At 37.5% G+C, this 17031-nt stretch overlaps 1 protein-coding gene across 3 annotated transcripts in view; it reads right to left on the bottom strand.

Annotated features, from left to right (window-relative positions):
- Positions 1-235: 235 nt before the first annotated feature.
- Positions 236-17031, bottom strand: part of LOC122057910 (ubiquitin carboxyl-terminal hydrolase 18-like) — a 33176-nt gene continuing 16380 nt past the window's right edge. The window contains exons 7-12 of one of the 3 annotated variants that reach the window (XM_042620281.1): positions 8939-9096; positions 3965-4049; positions 3240-3452; positions 3091-3152; positions 986-2612; positions 236-691 (exon numbers count right to left, since the gene is read on the bottom strand). In XM_042620281.1, the coding sequence (XP_042476215.1) occupies positions 527-691; positions 986-2612; positions 3091-3152; positions 3240-3452; positions 3965-4049; positions 8939-9096 (2310 nt within the window). In that variant the 3' untranslated portion in view covers positions 236-526. Of the gene's footprint in view, positions 692-772; positions 2613-3090; positions 3153-3239; positions 3453-3964; positions 4050-8938; positions 9097-17031 lie in introns of all 3 variants that reach the window. The other 2 variants (XM_042620279.1, XM_042620280.1) reach the window with 2 other exon arrangements.

Here is a 17031-nt window from a genome sequence, read left to right as displayed (position 1 = left end):
TTCTTGGACCAAATAATAAAGCTATAAAGGTTAAGTAGGTTTTAATGCAAGAAAAGGTATTTAAGGAGTGGATATGGAAAAACCTTTTTTCTATTACATTAAAACCAACTAACCTTTATAGCTTCATTCATATCCATTGGGGACAAATTGATGGTGTAGCAGGCTTTGATGCCAATGCAGCTTCAATAATTGCAGTTATTTCTTGTATTTGTGCGTGACACACATAAATGAAAGATTAAAATCAAGAAGGAAAAAAATTAGAATATAGATCAACTCATCAACAATTTGTTATCTGTTGCTACAAGAATATTAAGTGCAGCTCACATGGCAGAGGATCATCAGAGATTTCTACAAAATATTGAAAACCTAAGATGAATCTACCAACATGCAAAAATATTATCAAATAAGTGGAAAGAATACACCTTAAATGTCATCAAATAACATGTTGCCAGCACCTGTCTTCTTCTCTTAGCCTCCCTAACCTCAGGAAATCCAGCATCAACAAGCAATCTTGATTTGTTAGCTTCTAATTCACACGTCTTTGCCTCTTAAAATCTTGTCCATCTTCATCTGCAAGAGTGGCATTGAAGTATCCTCTGCAATCACAACTTTGCTCCAAGTGCTGTTGTTGTACTGACCATGGTTCTTTGGGGGAAATGTAGGTCATGTTCAGAGGTTGCTTCTTTGGTGGCTTGTCAAGAAAAACAGGAGAAATTAATTATGGGTACAGGATTATATTAATTAATGCTTCTTGCAAAATCTAAACAGAAACCTTTGCCATTTCACAGGAGGTTACCGGTCTCCCATCAGACAATCTTTGGCAGTCTGTTTCAACCTCGTGGTGATGGACAGTTTCATTAAGTTCCCGGCTTTCCTCATTCTTGTTTGAGTAATTCTTTCCTAATGGCATGTTATTACAAGAAGTAGAAAGAAATGGAGTCATGCAATCTAAAAGCTGACTACTGCTAGTACCACAGAATGTCACCTGTCCAGAACCAATGTTATAAATGCCTTCACCATTCTCATCCGAAAGAACAGAATCTCTGCTGCAGTTGTTCTGGGGGTAACGAACTTCAGAAATTTCTTTATTGACCATCTTATTTTTATTCACAATGTGATTGGCTATAAAACAAGATGTTGAGGTACCATTAGAATCTGAAGCAAGTTGACCATGACCATTAGCCTCGGATATATTTTGATGATCAAGAGCATGTTCAGCAATACCATTGCATTTCACATCAACCATGCTGGGAGCATCAACTTCAACAGGTGGTTTTTGAGTTTCCCCATCTGGGCCCAAAATTTTTTCCCTCCTGTGACTACCAAGAAAACCAGATGAAGGCAGCGACTTCAACTTCTCTTCGGAACAAGAGTTGCTTTCTAGCCGCTGAACTGGCAACCAGTGCTTCACAAGCTGACCACTGCCATTCTCAGAGACTTTCTCATGTCCATTGTCACAATTATGATTGTTTCTGTGGTTCTTATCAGAGTGAACAGATACTGCACCTCCATTGCATTCATTCTCATTACGGGGATCAAAAACCCCATGTGCTTCTCTAGTCAACTTATCATCATCATCCTCTACACAATTCTCAGACTGTGTCCGAACAGAACACGTTGTTAATGCCCTACCACCATTTAAGGAAAATTCCTTATGTTCACAAACTTCATCAATGCTCTGACCAGGAAAAGCAGGTTTTTCAACTCCGTTACAGTTCCTGTCATCCTTCCCGGAAGAACAAGCAGTATGTTCTACATCGATTTTCACTTGTCTTTTCAGAGATCGACTTCTTGTGCTTTTGTTAAGAAAACCTGAAGAGAACAGTGGCTTCGAATTTCCCTTGCAGGGCGATTTCATTCCAGCCAATCTTGAAACTTCGCCATCAGCAGTCTGGGCTACAGGGGAACACTTCTGTGGCTTAACAATTACCACCGGCTCCAAACTGAGGCTTGGCGAAGTTTCAGAACCAGCATGATTTGCTCCATCTGACTTTTCTCTAACTGAACTTGAAGCAGCAGTACAAACCTCAAGAGATGTCTCGGCCATTTCATGGTCAATATTCAGACTGGACAGATAATTTTTAGCCGAAGATTCCAAATACAAGTCATTTGCATAATTATTCGTTGCTCCACTTCCATCCTCAAAACTGGATTCATAAACAGAGTACGAGCTGGATGAGTCACATTCCTTACTTTGAACCATAACTGAAATTGAATCGCTAGAAGAAGGCAAGTCAGGAACTTCTTTATGCTCGAGTTCGACAGAAACAACTACATCATGAGAATCTTCATTGCTACGACACTCAATATCCTTTGAACCAGAGGAAGAGCAACCAGGATCATATAAACGCATATCTTGTGGACCACCACTAGTGGATTTTGAATCTTCACCAACTTGCAAAGACAACTCTTCCTCTGGTATAGATTCATTCATGTGTGAAACATCAGAAGAGACACAGAGAGGAGTGATAACTGGATTCACACAATCCACAACGTTCAGGGATTCAACTGGTGCTCGTGAACATGGCCCTGATTCTTGGGCCTCTGCCACCACCTGTCCCTCCTTCCCTGAAGATTCCAGGGAATTGGCACAAGGAGGGCGCACACAGTTCCTGTCCAGCAGAAGAAAATTATGATTATATTCATATTCATCTTGTTCAGCACAAACACTACATACAATCCCTACACAACATTGATAGTAAACAAAGACTATTGTACCGAAAAGAATAGTGTCTTCCAATTAATAACAGAAGTTATGCATGAAAATACGATGCATCTGAGTCATCAACATCAACAGAATGTTACACCATGTACCTCAGAAAAAGATGTATGGATCACAAACCAATCATTTAAATCGTGAATTTAAGCTTCCCCCTATTTCTGGATCAGGTTTCAGGACATTTATTAATTGGATTTTTGGGGCAAACAGCCAGCATCCAAACAGCAGATGAGAAATGTTATTGGTCCCATGCAATATGCACATTGTGCAAAGATCATCAAGAAAAATAGACCTTGGATCCATCACCTCTGCTATCCAATGATTTTTATAAATCTCTCTATGATTATCAGAATATGAAAATGGAAATTTACCTACTATATAATAGCATATAAGCTCCTTGAGCAAGTACCTCCTCCAATTCAACAGTGACGACCTGAGACAAATCCATGGCAAGGCTAAGACATCCAAACAAATCAATGAACTCTGTATAAACTTTTTACATGTAGATAAGGGCATCTACCTTACAGTCATCAATCCTGTACCAGTTTCCCTGGAAATCCTTTGTGTAACAAATGTAATGGCCAAAAAAAGATGCATTCAGCATGTCCACATGCACAACAACAGCGTACAGCCTATACAAATTGGTGCCATCTACCGATTCACTCATGTATGGGCCAAGATCTAAAGTCTCTGGAAAAGTTACTTTCTTGTTCAGTTTCCCAAACCTTCCACTCTGCAAAGTAGGTTAACAAAACCTCTTAGAAATGTGCCCAAGAAGAGAGTTTATTCTAGCAAGGAGAGGAGATTTAAGTGCGTTAAATATTGGAAATAGCCACCCCAAATGAGGTGCCTTTTGTAAAAGACCTTTGGGCTGCAGAGCTTAGGCAAGAGGCCTTGAGTATTTATTTATACTACTTTCTTCCAATTAATCACTTGAGTTTCTACAATTACCTGAAGCACTGCCAAAAGCTGTGGTACTACTGCACCCCTATTTGCATGTTTTCAAGTTTGACTGAGGTGAGAGGACCAGTTGGGATGGTTTCAATTTAGCCAAAACCGATACCAAACCAACTCATTGCCATCCCTATCCCCAGCACCAACCCATCAAGTACTGTTTTGAAAACCACATTTGTATATGGAATCAAAGACCACTGGACAGTGCTAGAAAGCAGATTAATTATGAGCTTATCATAGCCAAATACAACAACAGTTCTATATAATGTAGAAAACAGTTCTCATTAAGACCTGAAATCTTTTAAGAGCAATGGTAAGGATATTTGGAGCCTGGCGAACAGTAAGACGCTTCCATGCCTTGACATAGGCATTGCATCTGCAAACAGTAGTAATGACAAACACACAATGAAATCATGCACTGAATTATATATAAAGGCCTATTAGTAAAACTAATAACACAAATAGAATTCAATTTTAATATGCTAAATTTCATACACATGAAGAAAATATTCCGTTCTGGTTCTATTTCCCTTAAAAATTATAATATGCTTTAAGGAAAAACGATAGAAACCTCTTGTACATCTAACGCAAAAATTCATGCTAATGCAAAAAGCATGGGTTACTATTTATTGGATTTGGTGATCCACTCTCACCACCAAGGATTAAAGTATCAGTATCAGTATCAGTATCGGTCGTCGTATTGGTCAGCCAAAATTAAGATACATATCGCAGGGTATTGTATTGTATCAGAGATACGCACATAAATGGATAAACACTTTTTTATACACTTTTGCAAAATTAAAAAAAATATATATTAAAAAAAACTATATATAACATGTATTACGCATAAGCACTAAAATGGAGAGTATCACACTACGAATCCCAGGTTTTTAGTTGTTTATGGGTGCAATATGGATTCCCAACCTTGATTTCCAATTTAGTTAGAGAGAAAAATGGCTAGCAACAACTTTGGGACAAAAACCCCTCTTAAAAAATCGTGTTTTGATGAAAAATGACCCATCTTGGCTATTATATGACCGTAGCGCACTATAGGGGTGTCAATTCGTGGCCCGACCCGACTAAACTGACCGGGACCAACCATTTATAGACCGGCCCGGCCCGGACCGTTTATTAAACGTGTCGGGGCTTGAGCCAGACCCGTTTATAAATGGTCGGTCTCGGTTTTGCTACTTGGACCGTCGGGCACCCGACCGAGACCGGCCTATTATGCACCGGCTTGGCCCGACCCTTTAATGATTGTAGAATACCTATTTTACCCCCCAAATTAAAGAGTAAAAACTAAAAAGTAAAGATATGTTTACATTTTAAATAATGGTTATATTTGGTATCATTTATTGATTTATTTTCATTTTTTTGGGCTTGGATGAGTGGACCGCAATATAAGAGCACATTTTAAAGAGGGCTCGTTTAAAAACCGATTAAATCCCGTTTAACATTAAACATGTCCGTAGCCCGGTTAGGGCCCGACTAAAGCCCGATTAAGGTAGCCCGATTATAGCCCAAGGCCGACCGATCAAATATAAAGTGTATCATGCCCTTAATAACTAAGCCCGATTAGTTAAATGGGCGGACACGATGTAACCTTTGAAAATCTTCAAGCCCGATTAAGCCCGACCGAAACCGGACCGGCCCTACAGGTTGACAACCCTAGCGCACTGTATTGGTATGTATCGGTCCAACGCATAACGATACATACCGAAACTTACATTTCACTTCGATTTTAGTTTTTCATAGAGTATCGGTACGTATCGGTGCATATTGATACTATGCATATCAATACAAAAGGATTTCAAATTTTCCACTTAGCATATCAGTAGGTATCGTATCGGTAAGGAACAATACCGGTATGCGATACGGTACGATACCTACCGATACTTTAAACCATGCCCACCACAACCATTCTTGTTTACATGTCACTATTTTAGAAATTTCTTTTGTTATTTGAAAATTTGTTCTTTATTATTAGAAAAGAAATAATTACAAATGCAGGAAACAGAAAAGGACTAATGGGGGCAAAAGAAGATGGACAAGAACAAAGATACAATCCAACGTGCAGGTATTACAACACAGACACATACACTCACCCTGCCTGATGCAAGTCAATGAGGCATGAAGAGAAGAAAGGTCCAACCGTTAAGCCCCATGAGACACCAAGTCTTTAGGCCCTCAAAAGGCAAGCCATGAAGCTCATCGAGCCCAGCAGTAAGTCACTTATGTTCTAAGTTCTAGGACCAATTAATGGGCCAGGTCTGGGCCCATTAAGGCCCTTTGCTTATGCCTTGCATAGGATGCTATTAGTTGATCTTCTGTTATTTGTTTCTACTTTCAAGTGTATTGCTGTTATAGCCACATGATATTTTCTATTACTTCTATTCTTGTAACAGTGACAGCTTTATTTAATAAGAAGGGAGGGCAGACTAAAGCCCACAATTTGAGTATTGAAAAAACGAAGCGTTTACATGTGTGTTGTGAGATTCAGCCATAGTGTCAGACGAAGGTCAGTGAGAAACTAACCAAGGCCTCCCCCCCCCCCCATCTCCTTCTTCTTCTTCTTCTTCTTCTTCTTCCCTTTCTTCCCTATTCGATTCTTTCAGTTTTATTCTATTTTCTGCAACATGTGTTCACTGCGAGGCGAACTGAGACATAGAATTCTTCTCTTTTGTTTGGCTACTGTGTATTCTTCATAAGGTGTGTCCATTGAATATCCAAAGAAGCTGGTGGTAGGAGGTCCCTCAAGCAACCCTGCAGCACCTGGGGTTTGAAGGGTTTTCTGGCAGAAACTTCAGGCCTCAATTTCTTAGAATCTGACCATCAGCTTCAAGCCATCTTCTGGCATCATCTTGTTCTTCACACAGTCTCTACTCGACATTGCTTTGAAGCCCATCCAATGGGTAGGTCACCTGTGGCTGCAAGTTACTGATTCTGTGCAAGAACCAATAATCTTCATCCAGCCATCCACAGGGGCTGACCTTTTGAAGTTTTCAAAGGGACCCAATTCCCTTCTTTTGACAGTAATATATTAACCCCATCCATTAATCCAATTGGCTGCTGCTGTCAGATGACCATTAGTTACTAATTGGGAACTCTGTTGTATCTTTTCTGTCCATTATCATGGTGTCTACGCGCCCCAAGGCGGTGGAGCCTGAAGGGGACTGAGACGCAAAGTGACACCAAGAAGGCGTCCAAGGAGACTAAAGCGTTGAAGGGTACTTGGATGCAAGGCAACACCAAAAAGACATCCAAGGTGCGCCCAGGCGACGCCCTGACAACTATGTGTACGTTACTTCAAATGTTGAGTGGATGATCTGCAGTTAGTTTGAGAATGAACTGCTGCGTTGATGGGTAGATATTGATTGGTTTCTAATTCTGGAATCTACTTACTTTTTTGGCATTTATAAAATATCTCTATAGCCTACCAGTGGATTGAGATCACTTTTGGGGATGATACTGAAGACCCTAGGGATATCTATTACTGCTGTTAATTTGGAGCTGGGATGATACTGAAGACCCTAGGGATATCAATTACTGCTGTTAATTTGGAGCTGATCAGACTTATCTATTGGGTTTAATCTTGGTGTTCAAACTGCTGGTTTAGTGAACCCTCCGATTCTGTTAATGGGAATCTGACTTATATGGTAATGTTAGATTCAATCCATCACTGCCCTCAAATACAGTTTTGACTGTTAATAGTGCTTCATCACATGCTTGAAAGACTGCAAATTCTCAGCATTTATCAAACAGTTAAGGTTTATTGAACTGATATTTTGAATGAAAAGCCATTCTATCCCATTCATTTTTCTTCCATAGTTGTCACGGCACCAAGGCGAACCAAGTATTGTTTTTTATTTTCCCTCTTTTCTAACATTATTTAATATGGTACATATACCTTGTACCATCAAAAATCAATACTAAGCCACATGAAGTCATCAAAAATCAACATTAAGCCACATCAAACCATAAAAAAATCAACATTAAGTCACATTAAGTCATCAAAAATCAACATTTAGAGAAATGTTCTTGCTCCATAATAAGTTTGATTGGTCAAATGATTTTAGTTTTACATGAAACATTCTGTATTAGGTAGAGCACAAAACCAGTTTTCCAATAAGTCTAAGATTATTTAAAGTTATGTTCAAGTCAAACTTATTTTCAAGTGAGTGAATGTTGTTAAAATAGCCTAAATGAAAATAATTCTATGGATGTCAAAACAAAATATTATTTTACCAGACTTTTGTTTTTTGGCAATGTTTTATCATGACAAGATTTATGAAATTTCCATAATTGAGTAAAAACCCCCAACATTTGAAAGTTGAAAATCATCTGTACAACCAAAAATTCAGTTTTTGTTCTTGGACTAGGGGGTTGACTATTTATCCCTTCAGAAATTGATTTTTATACTATTTTTATTGGATTCAAATTAGGAGTATTTGCTTATTTATGAATAATATCTTAACAAATAACAAATATAAAAACATTTACTTAAATGATATTTGACATAAATAAGTGTTGCACCTTGTAGCAAGGTGCCAATGCAATAAGGCAATAGTCGCCTAGACTCCAACTAGGCCGCCTGAATGCCTAGTCGTCGCCTTGACAGCTATGTTTCCTTCTCCATAAAATAACAAAATTTATTGGGTCAATTAGCCAGTAAAAGTACTGGATACACAAACGTACTCGTGTATCCCTTATTCTACCCCAAGTAATAGGCCATGTACAAAAGAGGAGAAGAAGAAAATACCCAATTTCAATCATACAATTTGGTAAAGCCCTATAAACAAATTATATTAAGTTTTCTAGGTTCAATTCAAAGTATCTAGGGAAGCTGTTCAGTTTATGAAGATATTGTTCTAGTAATCTAGTTAGTCAATTAGGTACAAGATTAATCATGAAAGACCTTTGGATCTGCCACCCCACTAAGTTGGTCAAAGTCTTTCAGCCTTCAACAGTTAGGAGGCCTTCGCCTTCAACAGTCCCATTCAGTGCATGCCATTAATAGGTTAAGTATATTGAAGTTTCTTAAGGTTCAATTCCAACATATGTCACTAGTAAGATAGCCGAGAGAAGTCTATAAAGGAAGGACAGGAAATTTGAATGAAACAATCAGTTTGAAGCGCATCAGCAGTACACCTCAGTTGTCCTACAGCCAAAATCATATAACAAAATACACTACCTATGATGAGAATAATTCAGAAAAAAAATAAAAAAAGGATACTACTTAGAGAAATTCAAAGGAAGCATCATTACCCATCACATTTATACATATTTTCCCCGTCAAGCGGCTCTTTAACAGTGAACTGGTCTAGGCAATCCTCCAAAGATGTTGCATCTCCTTGAATCTCAACGGTTAAATCCATCATATTTTCATATCGATTTGATATCTTATTGCATTTTGTACAAATCACCTGGGAAAAAAGAAAAAAAAAACTGAGAGGGTGGCCAGGAATATGGGGGAAAAAAAAAACACTACGAACTACAAACAAATTAGATAAATAGGAACCGAAAAGAAATTGAGAAAATCTAATACAGTACAGAAATCTAGATATATCAACAATTGATCTTCAAACTAGTCAGACAGAACAGAAGTTAAAGATAAAAATAAATAAATAAATAAAGTATATGAAAAGGTCAACCTGCAAGGAAACACCCATCAGAAAAATAAGAAACTAAGGCATTCTCAACAGTATGATCTCCAAGGTTTCACATGCTTGTTCAGTGTGTTTATCACCACTTACCAGCACTTGTCTTAATCAAAGTTCAGAAATCCAAGTATCAGTCTGAATCAGACCCTCTTTTAAAGACTATAAAGCCTCAGAAAGTTGGAAACATTAGAATGAGCTGAGCAAGTAGTGAGTACTAAGTTGCCAACTCATAAAACAACCAGAGAAACACCAAGTTATAACACAAGCGCATCTTTTTCATAAACCTTAATGACATCAATACAAATTCATTTTCCACCCAACACTTTCCTCAGAAAATCAACAAAGTTGAACCAGAATTACTATTTTTTACCAATCAAAAACCACAACCTGTCTATACATCAAGATTTAACAATGGAAAGGGGGGTATGGAAAATAATCATCAAAAAGCTTGACTACATTTTGAAATGGCCAAGCCGTTTCCAATATGCTTCTAAATAAATAGATTTATAGTTAGTATAATGAGGATTCATAATGTAGTGCTAATCCTGAACCAGTAAAATCCTGTGGGAGATCACAGCCTGTGACAGGATCCCTGGAAAAAGGACAAGACCAGATTAAGAGATTTAATAACTCAGACGACTTGTCTGATAATGCTTAAATTCCGGTCAAATGTCTATTATGAACTGAGGATCAGTCCTGCAAAGTGTCACTGGAATCTGAGATTTAGATTCTCAGTTTGAGTTAATCCTACTTGGTTCCATAGCTTTGGATCCACTATCCCGATCATGATTTTCATACCCTCAGAGGTAAAGGAAAGGTCCTTGCCTTTTGGACCGGTTGTGGGCGAGGAGGGATTTGAACCCCCAAACACGGTTGTGTTCGTAGCCACGTGCTCTAATCCTCTGAGCTACAGGCCCCACCCCGTCTCCACTGGATCTGTTCCAGTGAGTACTCTCAAAAAGGAACCTTTCCTCAGGGAAGGACAAATCAACAACTGCAGAATTGATGGGAAGAATGGGGGTTCAAACCAATGATCAATTAAGGATCTCCCAGTTGAATAAGTGGTAATGGGAAAGTAGGAACAGAACAGCCAAAACAGATAAAAAATCTGAAGATTTAACAAATACTAGTTGAATTCAGAAACTATAATTCGATGGAAAAGATGGGATTTTGAAACTGAAACTGAACTAGAATAAGAATAAAAGAAAAGATAAAAAATATATGATCAGAAATCACCACCAGTACAGTACCCCAACCTTGGATTCAAGGCTTCAAGTATCCTATTGCCTCCATCGATACTAACCAATATGTATCGTATCTTTAAGGTACTGATACAATACGGTACTGATATGATGCCTAAAAAAGAATCAACCTGTATCAGGTCTATACATGACCCAATATGGTTGATACTTATTGATACGCTCGTGGCTCGATACATCTCCTATAAACTAATAACACAGTCAATGACTGCAAAACACTTACCGAGAGCTCCTAAGGCATTGTAATCAATTTTGTTTTGGTGAAATCAACTTGATTCCTTGCTTCTACTGGCAAAAGCGACTATAGTAGTGTTGATTTCACCATCAATGGTGATCAAACAATTTGCAATCAAGGATCGAAACCAAATTTTCTAGTCTTCTATTAAAACTTTGAATATTTTGCCCTCAATTTTTTTTTTTTTTTTTTTTGAGCAAATTTCTCCCCCTCCCCTGACATTTTCATTTATTACACTCCCCTCCCCTTCGAAGTTTAAAATTACATAACGCTCCCTTTGATGTTGTAATGTAGATACTATCAATCATACCCACGCCATGAGCTGCCCACCGTTAAGTGATGATGCATGATGTACAATTTCAATTTAAACCCCAAAAAACCTTTAGTTGAACTGAGATTACATGTTTGCCCTCAGGCATTAGTTTCATCTTCTTCTCTTGAAGGGTACTAAAATTGATTTTGGTTTTAGGGTTCCTGCAAATCAATGCGCCTACCTCTTCCTCCCTCTCTGTTATCAATGCGCCTCCATTTGAATTCATGACAAATCAGTGTGCCTCCCTCCTCCTTGTATATGGAAGATATTTCAAATATCTCATCGGTACCCATTGGGTTCTTCCAACTCCTGACAAAGCTTCAAAAATTGGAAATTCATTCCTTTAGTGAGCTGATGATGGTCGAACTTCGACATCTCATTCACTTAGGTATTTGCTAATTGATAAATGTCCTAAACTTCGATCCTTGGTAGACAATGATGAGGAGGAGGGAGAAGAGATGCTCCGTCCTTCTTGCCTTGATTTGAAGCTTTCCAATTCTCACAACCTAAAGAAGCTACCACAGAGCCTATGCAATCTCAAGTCTCTTGTAAAACTAATAATTGAAGGGGCTACGATACTCGGATGCTTGCCTAAGGAGCTGCACAAACTCACATCTCTCCAGGAACTAAAAATTTTTAAGTGTCCGAGTCTCATGTCCTTGGCAGAAATGAAGTTGCCATTTGGACTTCAATCTCTTGCTATTGAAGGTTGTGACAAGCTGGAGTCATTGCCGGAAGAACTGCACACAAGCACATTCCACCCAAGACTGGAAATCAAAGATTGCCTTGCTCTTGAGTCCTTTCAGGAGAAGGGTTCTCTTATGAGACCAGGCAATGATGGGCCTACTGTCTGATAATAAAACCCATGGATGGAGTACTACAGATGGACTATTTCCATTGTGCAAAAACACAGCAAAAGCAGAGAAGCATTGCAGCTGATATTGAGTGAGGTATTTTGTCTACAATCAGAAATGTATGATTTCAATCAGTATTCAATGTTATGCCACATTTAATTTAATTTAATTTCTCATTCACAGGACAATGACGAGTTGTGTAAAGCATGAGTGAATATTTGTGGCAACAGACATGCAGGGCAGATTACAATTATTATGGGAATTTTCCTAAAGATGGAATCTTCTCTTTGCAAATTCTGAAGAATCAACATCCCATTAGTTTGTTCCATTGCCAAAGCTTCAGTTGGCCATAAAAAATAATGGAAGTTCAGCACAAGAGGAATCTGTTCTACTAATCACATTTGCACAGGTAGGTAGGTCTAACTATTCCATCTCTCTAGCATTGATTTACTTTTCAGGTATATGTAGAATTAATGGATAGTTAGAACTGTGGGGTTAATTACTTCTATTCTCACTCGCATTCAAAGTAAGTACACAACTCTGTCATGTTTCAGTCAACTTTCTCCTAGCTTTACAGTATTGTGCATCTGAGGCAGAGGTTAGATGCTCAATAAATTCTTGCCTTTTAAACATCCTAACTTACCATTCTAATGGTAACCATCATTCTATGTAATCCCAATTCCCAATCCATGGCCCCTCTCCTCTATATCTGATTGACGTGTTGGGAAACTCTCCTCCATATGGTATGGTCCTCTTCGTACTAGGATTTTCTCTCATGGCATTCCTTTGAAGAAAGTTGGGCAGAAGGAGGAGCAACGCTTTAATTTCATGTTGGTTGCCTTAATTCGTAGTCTCTGTTTTATGATGAGAAGCAACACTTGTTTTTTTCCTCTTTTTCTTGAGAAACCAGGTGAGGGAGGGAGGAACCGAACCAGGTGAGGGAAGGAAGAACAAAGATTGTTGCAGCTTTTTCTGGACTTCGCAGGTAATGTCTATGTTCTTCCCTCTCTCTTCAGAGAAAGAAGGAGAGGAGAACAGAAGAAAAGGGAAAGCGAGAGAAGGGAAGAGGGAGGGGACTTACTAGTGTGTTACCTTGAGAAGCCGAGAACCTAAGATTAGAGAGAACCGAGAACACCTCCTTCCTTCTAACGCTAAGATGCAGGGTTCCTCTTGATTTGAGGATATTATTTACACAAAGGGGATGGGGGTAAAAACGTCATTTGACATGCAACTCTAACAGTGTTAACACTACAAGGGACGGATGTAATTTTAAACTTCATAGGGGAGGAGAGTAATAAATGGAAACACTGGGGGAGGGGAGTGAAATTTGCTTCTTTTTTTTTTTTTTTTTTCTTTTGCAATGGATCACTAGATTAGTGAAAAACCTGAATGATTCCATCAAACTAGGTTTTGTTCCCAATGATGTGTGCATTTAAACCCTAAAGATTCCCCAAAACTGAAGATCACATTTTTTTATGGTATTATTACATGCAAGAAAATCCCATCCTCTATACATAATCAATTGAATGTACTTGTCCCATCGTACTTTATTCACCTCTTTATACAAGATATATTTTATGTATTACTTCTTTATAATGTTTTATATTTCAAAACTGCATTTTTGGCATTAACTTAAGTGCATCCTGCGTCTCTCTGATACAATATGAATCACCACCATAGGGAGCATTCTGAATCACCACCAAACCCAAGGCAAAATGCCAACTTCATTCATCAAATTCAGGTACATGACTATATCCTCTTACAAACTTATATTATATATAGAAGACTCAAAAACATACTCAAATTCAAAAAGGAAAGAACTAAACCAATCCTGAACTAATAAAGTAACTTAAACTAACTAGGAAACCGGTATAAGGCTGGACTCTTAGAGACTTATTCCAGCCTAACTACTAAAACATTTAATAAGAAATAAAATAAAGAACAGGACTCTAACTAGACTAAGTAATAAAGTAAATCTTGTATTCAATCCCTCTACCCATATTTAAGCCCATTAAAGTTGGCCTATTACCCATTGGACCAAAGGCCCAACATGTATAAAACCCAACCCAAGGCTTATTTCCACTAAAATAAGCCCACTTTGCTGATTTATTTGCAACAATTCAGGAATAAATATTGCAAAGAATCTTATGGAACTAAGCTCAAGAGTTAGCCTAAGATGAGAAAACAAAATAAAATGAGCACAACCACTGTTGGGGGGGAATTAAATGTAGCATTTCACCCATTGATTTGAAATCATAGTTGTCAAGGCAGCAAGGCAACCCAAGGTGGTGGAGGGGTAGCCTAAGTGCTTAGGCGATAAGGCACCTCCTTAGGCGACAAGGCACAAAAGGTGCCCAAGTGTCATTTTTTATTTTCCCTCTTTTCTAACATTATTTAATATGCCATAATATATACCTCACATCATCAAAATCAATATTAAGCCACATTAAGACATCAAAAATGAACATGAAGCCACATCAAGTCATAAAAAATCAATACTAAGCCACATCAAATAATGTAAGACTAGAATCACAAGTGATTGAATCACAAGTGATCTCAATCCCAGGCAAGATTTGAAATTCTGGCTGAATAGAGAAGATTTTGATTACTCACATGTCATAGCTCAAATGGAGCTAAAACTTGGAGTAGATGAAAGTCCTATAGGGGTCAACAAACCCTCAAAAGATGAGACAATTCCTATGGTTGAATTGAGAGCATGGTTGTCACGGCGCCAAGGCGAACCAAGGCGGTGGAGGGTTGTCTAAGCGCTTAGGCACAAAGGCGCCCGCCTTGAGGCGAACAAGGCTACCAATTGTTATTTTTTATTTTTCCTATTTTCTAACATTATTTAGTAAGCTATATATACCTTGTATCATAAAAAATCAAGATTAAGCAACATCAAGTCATTAAAAATCAACATTTAGCCATATTAAATCATAAAAAATTAACATTAAGTCATATTAAGTTATAAGAAATAAAAATTTACAGAAATGCTCTGATTCTATAATAAGTTTGACTGATCAAATTATATTATTTTTACATGAGACTTTTTGTATCAGTTATAATATAAAGCCAGCTTTCCAACAAGTCTAAGATTACTTAAATCTGAGTTGTAATGACAAAGTTATGCTCCGGTCAAACTTATTTTTAAGTGCGCGAATGTTGTTAAAATCGCCTGAATGAAAATAATTTTATGGATATCAAAACAAAAAATTATTTTACCAGACTTTTGGTTTTTAGCAATGTTTTAACATGATAGAATTTATAAAATTTTCATAATTGAGAAAAACTCCAGTATTTAAAAGTTGAAAATTGCCCCTATAACCAAAATCCAGTTTTTCTTCTTGGACTGGGGGGTTGACTTTTTATGCTTTTGGAATTTGATTTTTAAACTATTTTTATTAGATCCAAATAGGTGGTATTTGCTTATTTATGAATATTATCTTAAGTAAATGAAATAACAAATAAATGATATTTGGCATAATAAGTGTCAAAACACAAGGCGACATGCAGTGCAATAAGGCGATTGTCGCCTAGGCCCCAGGCAACGCCTTGACAACTATGATTGAGAGTTATGTTGTCGACAAGAATTAGGAAACTTTTGACTACTCTTCAAAAACTAGGGTTTTCCTTAGCATCAAATGATCCTCAAACTTGGAATGAAAAACCTTTGTATGATGTATAAGTAACCTTCAAAATATGAGCCTCAACTGATGGTTGGTTGGGAAGTTATGCTCAACGAATGAAAAAGGAAACTTTATGGAGATTCTCAGTAGTAGCTTCAAGCTGAACTTCAAGTCTTCAAATAACACTCTAAAACACTCTCACAAAGATTAACACAAAAAATAAGAAAGAAGAAAAGAGAAATCGATGGAGGGTTGAGAAGGGGGAAGAAGGATAGATTTTGGGCATCTCACAGCAAACAGCATAAGCCATCTTTCATAAACAAATGTCATTAAATTCTCAAATTGTTTACAACAGCTCCATGTAAAGGAGTGAGTTCAGCTTACAATTAGAAAGTAAATAAAAAAGGAAAATAACATAAGAATGGAAAGTAACTATTTTTTAAGCAACTAAAGACTAGCTTGTTCACTAAGAAACTAACAACTAGCATTCCTAAACTAATTACTTGTCTAACAAAAGCCTCTAAACACCAATAAGTTAACAAATCCATGAAGATAATGGGCTCCTTACTGTTCACATGAATCGCACTTTCCTTTTTTTTCTTCCTCCAGTTGTATCTTCACAATAAGACAAGGCAACAGTCCAATATAAAACCGGTATGGACTTGGATCTTCTAGAGTCCCAAAATAGGAACTAACAGACTGCAATAATGTGGAACTGCTATGATGGTTCGATGGTTGCAAAGGTGAACTAGCATAGGACAAAATTGGAGGCTAACAAGGCTGGCTTGATGGGTAGAAACCAGGTCCAGACTTGGGACAGAATTGAACCATGCTTTGGTCGGTTCAAGGCCTCCTTTTGACAGCCCTATCTACGTCAACAAGTCATCAAAAATCAATATAAGTCACATCACGTCATCAAAAATCAAGATTTAAAGAAATGATCTTGTTCTCTAATAAGTTTGACCGGTCAAAAGATTTTATTTTTACATGAGACTTTTCGTATTATTAAGTAGAACACAAAACCAACTTTCCAACAAATCCAAGATTGCTTAAATCTGATTTATGTCAAAGGAGTTACGTTCCAGTTTATCATTGCTTGGTGTCTGCAAATGTTGTTTAACATCATCCTATGGAAATAAATTCTTAAGGCATCAAGACATTTAGAATATTTTGCCGCTCTTTTGATTTTTAGTGATGTTCTATCATAATAAGATTTATAAAATTTTAATATTTGATAAAACCCTAGCATTTGAAAGTCGAAAATCGCCCCTATAGCCGGAAATTCAGTTTTTGTTCTTAAACTAGAGAGTTGACTTTTTTTCAAAGGTAGGCCCCAAGGAGTGTTGAACTAATTGAGATACCCCCTTGGTCTAAGAGTTGACTTTTTGTCCTTTTGGAATTTGAATTTTTA

This window comes from Macadamia integrifolia, chromosome 12 (genome assembly GCF_013358625.1).
Source record: "Macadamia integrifolia cultivar HAES 741 chromosome 12, SCU_Mint_v3, whole genome shotgun sequence".
Classification (NCBI taxonomy): domain Eukaryota; kingdom Viridiplantae; phylum Streptophyta; class Magnoliopsida; order Proteales; family Proteaceae; genus Macadamia; species Macadamia integrifolia.
The sequence above is the reverse complement of the archived record's forward strand: the minus strand, read 5'-3'. Positions and strand labels throughout refer to the sequence as shown.